At 37.0% G+C, this 13,889-nt stretch overlaps 1 protein-coding gene across 1 annotated transcript; it reads right to left on the bottom strand.

Annotated features, from left to right (window-relative positions):
• Nucleotides 1-350: 350 nt before the first annotated feature.
• On the bottom strand, nucleotides 351-8,886 carry LOC116893701 (olfactory receptor 5B3-like; the record flags this gene model as incomplete). The annotated part of the gene is made up of 2 exons (XM_032895418.1): nucleotides 7,972-8,886; nucleotides 351-368 (listed from the first exon to the last, which is right to left on the bottom strand). Coding segments are annotated over exons 1-2 (933 nt in total), but the record flags the coding sequence as incomplete, so codon positions are not given.
• Between the last annotated feature and the right edge of the window lie 5,003 nt (nucleotides 8,887-13,889).

Raw genomic sequence — 13,889 nt, 5'->3', positions numbered from 1 at the left:
ACTCTGAGGTAGTGTCTGTCTTTGTCTCTGAGGTGTGTTTCCTGTAGGCAGCAGAATTTAGAGTCCTCATTGTGTATCCAGTTTGTTAATCTATATCTTTTTATTGTGGAGTTGAGACCATTGATGTTAAGAGACATTAAGTAATAGTGATTATTGCTTCCTGTTATATTCATCTTTGGACATGAGATTATGTTTGCATGCTTTTCTTCTCTTTGTTTTGTAGCCTAGACGATTAGTTTCTTGCTTTTTCTAGGTGTAGCGTGCCTCCTTATGTTGGGCTTTTCCATTTATTATCCTTTGTAGCGCTGGATTTGTAGAAAGATATTGTGTAAATTTGGTTTTGTCATGGAATATCTTGTTTTCTCCATCTATGTTAATTGAGAGTTTTGCAGGATACAGTAATCTGGGCTGGCATTTGTGTTCTCTTATTGTCTATTTGACATCTGTCCAGGATCTTCTGGCTTCCATATTCTCTGGTGAGAAGTCTGATGTGACTCTGATAGATCTGCCTTTATATGTTACTTGACCTTTTTCCCTTATTGCTTTTAATATTCTTTCTTTATTTTGTGTATTTGGTGTTTTGACTTTTATGTGACGGGAGGAGTTTCTTTTTCTGGTCCAATCTATTTGAAGTTCTGTAGGCTTCTTGTACGTTTATGGACATCTCTTTCTTTACATTAGGGAAGTTTTCTTCTATTATTTTGTTGAAGATATTTACTGGTCCTTTGAGCTGGGAGTCTTCACTCTCTTCTATGCCTATTATCCTTAGGTTTGATCATCTCATTGAGTCCTAGATTTCCTGTATGTTTTGGATCAGTAGCTTTTTCCGTTTTACATTATCTTTGACAGTTGTGTTGATGATTTCTATGGAATCTTCTGCTCCTGAGATTCTCTCTTCTATTTCTTGTATTCTGTTGGTGATGCTTGTATCTATGGCTCCTTGTCTCTTCCTTTGGTTTTCTATATCCAGGGTTGTTTCCCTGTGTTCTTTCTTCATTGCTTCTATTTCCATTTTTAATTCATTCAACTGTTTGATTGTATTTTCCTGGAATTCTTTCAGGGATTTTTGTGATTCCTCTCTATAGGCTTCTACTTGTCTATTTATGTTTTCCTGTGTTTCTCTAAGGGAGGTTCTTCATGTTTTTCTTGAAGTCCTCTAGCGTGATGATCAAATATGATTTTAAATCTATATCTTGCTTTTCTGGTGTGTTTGGATATTCAGTGCTTGCTTTGGTGGGAGATTTGGGCTCCGATGATGCCATGTAGTCTTGGTTTCTATTGCTTGGCTTCTTGTGCTTTCCTCTCGCCATCAGATTATCTCTGATGTTACTGTGTTCTGCTATTTCTGACAGTGGCTAGACTGTCCTATAGGACAGTGCTGTAGACCCATTTTCCTGTTTTCTTTCAGCCAGTTATGGGAACAGAGTATTCTGCTTTCGGGCGTGTAGTTTTTCCTTTCTACTGGTCTTCAGCTATTCCTGTGGGCCTGTGTCCTGAGTTCACCAGGCAGGCCGCTTGGAGCAGAAAAGTTGGCCTTACCTGTGGTCCTGTGGCTCAAATTTGCTCATGGGGTGTTGCTTTTGAGCTCTCCGTGAGGGCGGCAACCAGGAGGGCCTGCACAGCCTTTTCCAGGTTCCCCATGCACCGGGGTCCCAAATGGCATTAGGTGTTTTCCTCTGGAGTCAGAAATGTGGGTAGAGTGTAGTCTCTTCTGGCTTCCCAGGCATGTCTGCCTCTCTGAAGGTTTAGCTCTCCCTCCCATGGGATTTGGGTGCAGAGAACTGTTGATCCAGTCCCTTCAGGTCCCGGCAGTGTCTGGAGCACAGGGGACCTGCAGCCCCAGTGCCCCTATCTTCCGGTTCCCAGAGGCCATATGGAATTGTTGTTCTTATGGGGTTGCAAGCTCCTTCAACTCTTTCAATGCTTCATCTAATTCCCCCAAGGGAGTCCTGTTCTTAGTTCAGTGGTTTTCTGCTAGCATTGACCTCTGTATTGGACATGCTCTGGATGTGTCTCTCAGGAAAGATCTATCCACATGTGGGACAGTCTCTGAATGGCCATTCCTTGAGTTGCTGCTCTAAACTTTGCTTCCATATCCCCTCCTATGAATATTGTTTCCCCTTTTAAGAAGGAGTGAGAGCATTCACATTTTGGTCATCCTTCTTCTGTGGATTGCATCTTGGGTACTTCGAGGTTTTGGGCTAATATCCATTTATCAATGAGTGCATACCAAGTGTTTTTTTCTGTGATTGGGTTACCTTACTCAGGATGATATTTTCTAGTTCATTCCATTTGCCTATGAATTCCATGATGTCATTGTTTTTAATAGCTGAGTTGTACATTGTATAGATGTATGACTTTTTTTAATCCATTCCTCCGTTGAAGGGCATCTGGGTTCTTTCCAACTTCTGGTTACTATAAATAAGGCTGCTATGAACTTAGTGGAGCATGTGTCTTTCTTGTATGTTGGAGCGTCTTTTGGGTATATGCCCAGGAGAATTATAGCTGGGTCCTCAGGTAGTGCAATGTCCAATTTTCTGAGGAACCTCCAGACTGATTTCCAGAGTGGTTGTACCAGTCTGCAATCCTACGAACAATGGAGGAGTGTTCCTCTTTCTCCATATCCTACATATCCATATTCTACAACATCTGCTGTTACCTGAGTTTTTTATCTTAACCATTCTGACTATTATGAGGTGGAATCTCAGGGTTGTTTTGATTTGCATTTCCATGATGACTAAGGATGTTGAACATTTCTTTTGGTGCTTTTTGGCCATTTGATAATTCTCAGCTAAGATTGTTTTGTTTAGCTCTCTACCCATTTTAATAGAGCTATTTGGCTCTTTGCAGTTCTTTGTAGAATTTGAATATTAGCCCTCTATCAGATGTAGGATTGGTAGAGATCTTTTCCCAATCAGTTGGTTGCCGTTTTGTCCTAATGACACTGTCTTTTGACTTACAGAAGCTTTGCAGATTTCTGAGTTCCCATTTGTCGATTCTTGATCTTGGAGCATAAGCCATTGGTGTATTGTTAAGGAAGTGTTCACCAGTGGCTGTGTGTTCAAGACTCTTGCCCTTCTTTTATTCTATTAGTTTGAGTGTATCTGGTTTGATGTGGAGGTCCTTGATCCACTTGGACTTAAGCTTTATACAGGGTGATAAAAATGGATCAATCTGCATTCTCCACATGCTGACCTCCAGTTGAACCAGCACCATTTGTTGAAAATATTATCTTTCTTCCATTGAATGGTTTTAGCTCCTTTGGCAAAGATCAAATGACCATAGGTGTGTGGGTTCACTTCTGGGTCTTCAATTATGTTCCACTGATCTATCTGCCTGTCTCTGTACCAATATCACACAGTTTTTATGACTATTGCTCTGTTATCCTGATTGAAGTCAGGGATGATGATTCCCCCAGAATTTCTCTTATTGTTGAGTATAGGTTTTGCTATCCTGGGTTTCTTTTTATTCCAAATGAATAATAAATAATTATGTGTTGATAAATTTTATATAATGTATAATACCTGATATAAAATATATAACATATTATTTGTCATGTGTAATTTGTAATATTTCTTATTTATTGTATGATATGTAATCTGTAATATGATATACAGCTTGTAATATACATATGACATATAATATAGCACATGATGTGTGATGTGCAACTTGTAATGTATGATGTATAATATATTGTATATTATGTGTGATATGTTTTATAATATAATTTATGATGAATAATATGTAATATATCACCTATAATATATAATATGTGATGTATAGGCCAATGTATGTAAAAGAGAGAAAAAGAGAAAGAGTGCATGCTTAAAATACTATGTGCTAAGTGGAATGTTTTTATCCAATTCCTCTCCTCAGAGCTCAGAAAATACTATCAAGAGGAAACTGATAGAGTGGAATAGAGTATAAGAGCTAATGAGGTTGGATAACCCCAGGAAAACAGGCCCTCTAATTCAATATGAGAAAAGCTTAGCTGAACTCACAGAGACTGAAGTAGCATGAACAGGGAGAGCATAGTTATATAACAGCTACTGTGACTTACATTATGGCTCTCCGTTTATTGTTTTAATGATATTGTTAAGTGTGGAATTGAGTGGATCTCTGATTCAAGTGCCTTCCATTGGGTTCTTTCATTTATTCTATCCAAGTTTGATGTGAAGGCTTTTTTTTTAAATCTTATTATATTTCTGTTATATTTTTAAACAGTGAATTAATGGCTAAAGCCCTATCCAATAATGTAAATCTCAACAGCTGAACTGTTATCTACCTCTTTCCAGAGAGGAAAGTAAGGTTTCCTGAATGGAGTAACACTGGGCTTATCAACCAATTCCAAATCAGGAGTAGCTGACTTCCCAATTTTTGGAATATAAAAGTTTGGGGCATTGATTGTGTGCATGTGTGTGTGTGTGTGTGTGTGTGTGTGTGTGTTGTGTGTGTGTGTTTGTGTGTGTGTGTGTGTGTGCGCGTACATATATTTGTTTGCAGTTTGATGGGGTTCATTTTCCTGTTTGGGTGTACTTTTATTTTTTTCCAGGGAAATTTCTTTTTATATCAGGTTTGTTGAGGGTAATTTTTCTCTTAGAAAGAGGGTATAGAAATTGGAAGAGGATCAAGAAAAACGTGGAGCAGGAGAAGGATATGATCAAAATATATTTAAATTGTTTCAAGTAATAAAAATTTAAATAAAACAGAACACACAAAAGGCTAATATTCAACAATAATATGATTTACCAAGAAAAATATGAAATAAATTTTATTGTAACTGTCTTTAAGAAATATAGGCGACATATTTCAATGTTCAGTCTTAAATCTATGACCTTAAATATAATGAGCAATTAAGAGGAAATTGGCAGAAGAATTGAATGAAAGTAGTCAAATGAATCAAGTTCCAAAAGTTACTAATGTAGTTTGTAGCACAGGAAAAATGAGATTCTTTGAAAGAAGTCCCTGATTGTTTAATGCTAGGGAGCTGAGGCATCAGTGGGTGGGCAAGGAGGGGTGTACCCTCATAGAGGCAGGGGAGCAGGAGGTGATAGCGGGCTTGTGGTGGGAGAAACAGGAACGTGGAATAACATTTGAAATGTAAATAAATAAAATAACCAATAAAAAGGAAAAAATAAATCTGGGAATTACCTGCAATAATGGCAAATATCAGTGTTAAATAACAACCTAAACAATATAAAACTGAAACTGGCCAATATTGTTAAATCAGTTCAATGAAAAACATTCTGCGAAAAAAATTTCAGCTTATGGAAACACAAATATTTATAGTAGTAACTTGGTTGCCTGAAGTGTGTCCCTTAAAGGGTTCTGAAATTTGTAAACTTGAATCCTTAAAAACACTTTGGCTTTAAAAAGCTGTTCCAGTTCTTGAGAAAATGGAATAATAGATGAACTAGATCACCCTAAGCTAACAATCTGCCATGATATGGTGTAATAGGATATATCTATATCACAATTCTAGAAACAGATGCTTTGAAGAGGAATCCAAAGAGTTTAGGTATAGAGTAAGAAAGACTATGGATGAGGTATGACTTTCTATAGGAAGGAGAAATAGAACAAAAATGTATGGGTGATTGGAAAGTACACAGACTGGCACAGAAGGATAAAAGAAGGAGAGGACAGGAACAGGGGGCAAAGTAGGGAATTCAGGGAGAGACAACTAAAACCATTTAAGGTCTTCTACAGACATTTAATACAGTAGAAGTTTCATACATATGGCTCTTGTTTTGTGTTTGCTTATTTTGTCTTATTCTGAACTGTTTGTGTTGCATCATTTTTGCCCTTATTTATTTATATCCCAAATGCTGCCTCCTTTTGGTTCCCCCTCAATTTTGCCTATGACAGGGTGCTCCATTGGTATCCCCCACCTTGATGCATCAAGTCTCTGCATGATTAGGTGCATCATATCCCAGTGAAGCCAGGCAAAGCAGACCTCTTCTATACACATGCCAAGGACCTTGGATCAACTCCTGTGTGCTCTTTGGTTGGTAGCTCAGCCTCTAGGAACTCCGAGCAGTCTAGATTAGTTGACACTGTTGGTCTTCCTCTGGGGATGCAATCCCCTCCAGGGCTTTTAATTCTTCCCCTAACTCTTCTACAGGGTCCATCCACTCTGTCCAGTGTTTGACTGTGCATATTAAGAACTGTCTCAGTCAGATGTTGGGTACAACTATTCTAGGTACCTGTCTGTAAGCATAAAAGAGTATCCTTTATAGTGTCAGAGATTGGTGCCTGCCCATGTGATATGTCTCTCAAATTGGGCCAGTTATCATTACATCACTCACTGTTCCATCTTTTGTCCTTGCAAATTTTTAGGCAAAAATTTTTGTTTGAAAGATTTATGGGTAGGATGATGTTTTCCATTGACTGGGAGTCCTGCCTGGCTATAGAAGGTGGCCTATTCAGGTTCCATACCCTCACTCTTAGGAATCTCACCTAAGGACACCCACATTGACTCCTGGAAGACCCTACCCCAGTTCTCTGTGACTTCTTAGAGTTGCCCCCCCGAACCCTCAAACCCTGGCAGCTATATATTTTCATTCATTCTTCTGGACCTCTGGGCCCCTCTCTTATCTCTCCCTATACCTTATCCCATCTCTTTGTTCTCCTCTCCCTCCTTTCTCCCACATAAATATCTGCTTCCTTCTGCCTCCCATGACTATGTTTGTTCCCCCTTCTAAGTGGGATTTAAAAATCCTCCTTAGGGCCTTCCTTCTTATTATTGTTCCTTGAAGACACAGAGTGTGGAGTTGGATGGAAAGGGAGTTGAGAAGAGACTGGAAAGAGTCGAGGGTGTGAAATATATTGTATAAATATTTTAAGTAAAAGTAAATTTATAAACTCTGTGATTATACTTATTTGATATTCAAGATATGATTGATAATTGAAGACACCCAAGAGAGAAAAGTAAAACTTTTACCATGACAGATATCAGATAAAGACCTTCACTCTAAATGAGAGAATGAGTGAAATTTCCATAATGGACAGATTATTCAAGACAGTAGTTAGAATAATGTGTTTGGTATGTGAATTACTATAACATTGACAAGCTGACCACAAAGTCCCTGGAACTAAAGCAGAAAGAAGTCTTACTATGCAGATATATTCATAGCAAATATTTTTCACATATTTTTCAATGAATACTAAGTGAAATTATTTTGATTTCTCCTGAAAATGCTCCCACAGTATTCCGGCTACAGGAAATATCACCACTAGGATTGAGTTAGCATATCTCAGAGAACTTAAGAACAACCATATAGAAGGGGAAGGGGAGGGGTTAGGGGGATGTTGGCCTGGAAACTGGGAAAGAGAATAGCATTTGAAATGTAAATAAGAAATACCCAATAAAGATGGGGAAAAAAGAAAGAAATATGAATTACTGAATATATGCATACTGACAAAACTAACTTCAGAAAAGGAGAAAAATATAGAAATTAAGAGGGTAGCAATGAAAAGGCAAATAAACATAATTCTATGGATATACTATGTTAATGATAAATTCTCCCAATACATAGTCCATAGAAATATCTGAGCATAAAGGAAAAAGTAAGATAATTAAACACAATAGAATCTTAAGGCTGCTGAAACAAAGCACAGCAAACATAGAAGTATCAAAGTGGAAATCCATAGAAGTGTACTTCAGTGTTATCTAAAAAATCAGGTCACACTTACAAGGGTGATTAACTATAACAAGGTACCAGAAAGGGAAAGTTAAAAGAAATTAATTTAATGTATAAATAATGGTAAAACAATGAAAAAATCAAACACAACAACTTATTATGCTTTTAAATATAATGTTTCTTCATTTCTAGAACAAAATGACAAACATGCAAGAATAAGAACTCAGATCTTGAGAAAAAATATAATCTACTATATGCAGATGTCATGCGAATTTTAATATTACATCACAAAATAGTTAAAGTTATTATCATTGTGATTTTTTTTCAGAACCACTTTCATGAATGCATTCTTGACTTCTTTGTTTCTCAAACTGTAGACTAAAGGGTTAAGCATGGGAATAACCATGGTGTAGAAGACAGATACCACTTTATCAGTGTCCATTGCATGTCTGGAGCTTGGCTGCAAGTACATGAAGATTGTAGTTCCATAGAAAATAAAAACAGCAGTTAAGTGAGAGACACAGGTAGAAAGAGCCTTCTGAAATCCTGCTCCTGAGTGCATCTTTGAGATTGTTATGAAAATTATAATGTACGACACTAATATCATTATGAAAGCAATGAAGATATTGAAGCTGGCTAGATAAATAAGTACTAGCTCATTCACATGTCTATCAGAGCAGGAGAGAGCCATAATTGCTGGCATATCACAGAAAAAATGATGGACCACATTAGACTTACAGAAAGAGAGACTGAATGTATCTCCAATGTAAACTGAGGCATTCAGGAAACTAAAAATATAGCACCCCATAATTAGATACATACACAAATTTGGAGTCATGATGGTGGTATAGTGTAGGGGTTTACACACTGCTGCATAGCGATCATAGGCCATTGAGGCCAATAGGTAATTTTCCACAGTAGCAAAGGCAGAAAACATGAACATCTGAGCAGCACAGTCATTGTAAGATATGGTCTTGTCTCCTATTAGCAGTCCAGTTATGACTTTAGGAGTGACAGCTGAAGAGTAGCAAAAGTCCACCAGGGACAAATTACCAAGGAAAAAATACATGGGGGTATGTAGCTGAGAGTCTAAGAGAATAAGCAGGATCATTCCCAGGTTCCCTACCAGGGTGATGATGTAGATGAGGAGAAAGATGATGAGGAGAGGAAGCTGCAGGCTTGGATCATCAGTGAGTCCCAGCAGAATGAACCATGTCACATCTGTCCAGTTCTTCACCAGTGTCATTTTTCCCAAAAATGTGATGTCCTGTAGCAATGATGAATAAATAAGTCTTATAATAATGACCTAGATATAAAGATGTATAATCACCCCATATAGACAATCATTGCAGTAACAACTTGTTTAGAAAAAGTCTCTACAATAGCCTGAACTTTGATGCAAATTTTATGTTTGCTCAATATAGTTTCACACGCTAATAAATTTGAAATATTTGATAAGTGATATATTCAATTTAAAGATGATGTCCATTAGTGTGTAGAGAGTGGGAGACTTTGGAGTACCTTGCCTTAAATGTAATGTATTTCTCTAATGCTATCCTACAAGTTTCAGAGCACTGTGTGGAAAAAAACAATGTGGAAATTTTTCAAAAGAAAGATTACTGGAGAGAGCTAAGGAGGAGGACCTGTAGGAGGACCAGCAGTCTCAATTAACCTGGACCCCTGAGATTTCTTAGATACTGGATCACCTACTAGGCAGAATACATCAGCTGAGATGAGGTCTCCAACACATATACAGCAAAGGACTCCCAGGTCCAGGTTCAGTCAGAGAAGATGAACCTAATCCTCAAGAGACTGGAGGCCCCAGGAAGTTTAGAGGTCTGGTTAGGTGGGGACATTCTTGCAGAGATGGGGTGGGAAGAATGTGGGGGTGGGAGGTATGGGATGTGGAACCCTCTTGGGGTGAACTGGAAGGGGAATAAAATCTGGAGTGTAAAGATAAATAAATAAATAAAATAAATAAATAAATAAATACGTAAATAAATTAGAAAGAAGGGTGGAAGACTCCAAGGAAACAGTGTCTTCCAGGTAAAACAGGACTGATATGAGTATGAACTTACAGAGACTATAGCAATATGTCATTCACCAAGCCATGTGGCACCCCAACACTGAGAGAGGAAATGGGCACAGGCTCTTACCCTTAAACAAGAAACTATCTACAGTCAATATACTCTGACAAAGGAAAAACACTTTTCTCCAATGGAGTCTCACTGGATATATCAAACACACTGCAGAGCAGGCCCCATATCCAGGAATAATTGGCCTACACAAAATCAGCTCCATGATTTTGGTGAATCTTTTGCTTTGTTTGGGAATTAGGAGGGGGTTTTGTCTTACTAGTTTTTTGGTTGGTTGGTTGTGTGTGTGTGTGTGTGTGTGTGTGTGTGTGTGTGTGTGTGTGTGTGTGTGTGTGTGTGTATGCAATGGAGAGGGAGAACACATAAATTTCAGTAGGTTGAAATATTATAGGAAGCATTAGGGGAAGGGAGAAAATATGATCAAAATATATTACATGAAATTTTATTAAAAAAGGAAAACAAGTGCTTGTTCATGTGTTAACCAAGTCTTAAGAAATTTAATAATTGGACAATGTTATCTCACAAAAGTACATCTGCCATCTTATTTCTGAATCAGTGAAGTTTGACTTTTTATATCTTTGAATATTTTCACTCACCTTGTTTTAGGCGCTTAGATAATCTGCTGATCAGAATGCCTTGTGGCTAATTAATATCTCTGAACCTCAAACATTGGTGAATGAAGCATAACATGAAGTTTTATTCTTCAAAGCTGATATTATAAAGTTGTGTTTGAGTTTCAGAGTCTATTGTATGCAGATCTGCAGCAAATTTTATGGACCTGGAAGCTCTAGAGACTTCCCCAGCAGTCTACCTACAGCTTCTTCACTACATTGCAACCAGGAAGTGATTAAATGACCCATGGGAAACACATATACATATCTTTTGAATTATATATTATGAAGTTGTTTTGTGATCTAAAATTTGTGTTTATTTTTCCATTTTACTTTTGGTTCTTGTCATTCTAAAATATATTTCAAGAAATTATATTAGCTAATAGTTTTAGTGTTTATTTTAAGTCAATGCACAAAATAACGTGAACCAGTATGGTATTTTCAAACCCTTATTCTTGTTGGCCCACCCCATTTTGTCCACTAATTTATCCCCTTACTCATCTTCATGCTGGTACCATTGCTTTATGCAATAATCCTCCTTTCTAAAAAAAAGTTTTCTTTTTTTTTCTTTTCTTTCTTTTTTTTCCAGAGCTGAGGACCAAACCCAGGGCCTTATGCTTGCTAGGCAAGTGCTCTATCGCTGAGCTAAATCCCCAACCCCAGTTTTCTTTTTTAATATACAAATAAATTACCATTCCACTTCAATTCTGGAAATAAATTTTGCCAAAAGAGACAGGTTCATGTTTTCAATTACACATGATCAAAGGGAGTTTTTAAATGTGTCCCAAAATGCAAATTTTTAAATGAATAAATCGATGTGCTATATTTCATATATAATATACTGTATATTTTATGTCATATATTGTATATTATATATCATATATCATGTCTTATATGTTATATGCCATATATTATATGCCATATAGTATACATCATATACATACCCCACATATCATGCATTGTATATTATATATTTTAGGTTATATGTTATATTTTCTTACACTATATTTTTATACATTATAATATATATGTATGAGATATAATTTAATAATTTTAATGTATTTTATTTGTCTTTGAATGTTTTTCTGGACTATGGTTAAAACTTATAGGAAATCCTCAAGTCACAAATCCTTTGGGTACTAACATGATTATCATCCACATCAGCAAATCATAAAAAAGCATTACATATAGTGAGTTCTTTAGAAATAATGTAAGTTGGTGGTATACACTCATTGATAAGTGGCTATTAGACCAAATGCTTGAATTACCCTAGATGCCTAGAACAAATGAAACTCAAGACGGATGATCAAAATGTGAATGCTTCACTCCTTCTTTAAAAGGGGAACAAGAATACTCTTGGCAGGGAATAGAGAGGCAAAGATTAAAACAGAGACAGAAGGAACACCCATTCAGAGCCTGCCCCACATGTGGCCCATACATATACAGCCATGCAATTAGACAAAATGGATGAAGGAAAGAAGTGCAGGCCGACAGGAGCCGGATGTAGATCGCTCCTGAGAGACACAGCCAGAATACAGCAAATACAGAGGCGAATGCCAGCAGCAAACCACTGAACTGAGAATAGGACCCCCGTTGAAGGAATCAGAGAATGAACTGGAAGAGCTTGAAGGGGCTCGAGACCCCATATGTACAACAATGCCAAGCAACCAGAGATTCCAGGGACTAAGCCACTACCTAAAGACTATACATGGACTGACCCTGGACTCTGACCTCATAGGTAGCAATGAATATCCTAGTAAGAGCACCAGTGGAAGGGGAAGCCCTGGGTCCTGCTAAGACTGAACCCCAGTGAACTAGACTTGTTGGGGGAGGCAGCAATGGGGAGGATGGGGAGGGGAACACCCATAAAGAAGGGGAGGTGGAGGGATTAGGGGGATGTTTGCCTGGAAACCGGAAAAGGGAATAACACTCGAAATGTACATAAGAAATACTCAAGTTAATAATAAAAAAAAAAAAAGAAAGAAATAATGTAAGTTGGATTCTTCTGTGGATCAATGGACAATCAAGTCTTCAAGGCAATTCTCCACTTTCCCTTCTATCAGGTTCACATATTCAGTTTAATATTGAGGTCTCTCATTGACTTGGAGTTGAGGTTGGTGCAGGGTGATACATATGGATCTAGTTGCATTCTTGTTGGATGACAGCATCTAGTTATATCAGCATGATTTGTTGAAAATGTCTACTTTTTCCCATTGTATATTTCTGCACTTTTAATAAAAAAATAAGTTGTCTATAGGTGTGTGAATTTAGGTCTCGGTTTTTTATTTGCTTCCATTGATCAAAGTATATGCTGTTATGCCAAAACTATGGGTTTTTGCTTTTTATTTTTAATTTACTTCAGCTCTGTCGTACAGCTTGATATCTGGGATTTTAAAACTATCAGAAAGTAATCCTACAGGTCATGACTTGGTGGACATCATGAACCATGTGAATGATAAGCATTCTGTGCACAAAATGCTCTCTTCTCCTTACCTGAAGATTTGCTGTAAAAGTTTAACCAGCATCAATGAGAGTTCCAACTATAAAGCTTACATTGTCAGACTTTTCTACTATCAGTGTATAAACAATGACATTCAATAAGATATTTTCTACATGTATATAATTTATATTACTAATTGATTGACTTTTGAGTGATGGTTTAATTATAAGGTTGCTATCTACACTTTGCTATTTAGAGAAATGATATGCGAGATGTATAAGAGAAGGGATTGCATGACACTTATTTTACCAAGTCCGAGGAGATAAGTGATTCTTCACTGGTCAAAGAATTCCAAATTTTTGAAGTTCTTAATGTAGAGCTCCTAATATAATTTTGTCAATATTGTATAGTGAACTGTATGACTTCAATATTATACAATATTGAATATTCTTTGGTTTCTCTCAAAACTTTTTTTCACATTATGTATGCACTTAACTGAGAAGTGGCTTAAGTATTTGAATCTGAATCCTTTGCTATAGGTACTACGTAGCTTCTCAAATCCATGCCAAAGAACAATAATCCTATCCAACACAGTGATAAAGACAGACACAGACACATACTCAAACACACACACATATGCAGAAGCACAAACACCACATAAACCTATATAAAATTTCTGCATTATTATTTGTACCAAATCTAACACTGGCCATAAGTTTTATAATTGGTAACCATGATACACTCAAGGTCAGGCTACAGTTGCACTTGCCAAAGAAGGAGAAGCCTCTGGTCATGCCAAGGTTGGACCTCCAGTGTAAGGGGATGTTAGGGGCTGGGCAGGAAGGGGGTTTGGATGGGAGGGAGGAAACCCTTATAGAAGAAGGGAGTGAGGGGGATAGAGGACTTATGGACAGGAAACCAGGAAAGGTAATAACATTTGAAATGTAAATTTAAAAAATGTCAATGAAAATGATAGATTAGAGAAGTTAATTTGTGGTAGATGTTTTACCAAGGTATCAGAACAGAAAGAAAATTTGAAATAATACCATTATTATATAAGACCAGATTGAAGTAAAAATTTTAAAATTATCAAATTAGAGAA

This window comes from Rattus rattus, chromosome 2 (assembly GCF_011064425.1).
Source record: "Rattus rattus isolate New Zealand chromosome 2, Rrattus_CSIRO_v1, whole genome shotgun sequence".
Taxonomy (NCBI): domain Eukaryota; kingdom Metazoa; phylum Chordata; class Mammalia; order Rodentia; family Muridae; genus Rattus; species Rattus rattus.
The sequence above is the reverse complement of the archived record's forward strand: the minus strand, read 5'-3'. Positions and strand labels throughout refer to the sequence as shown.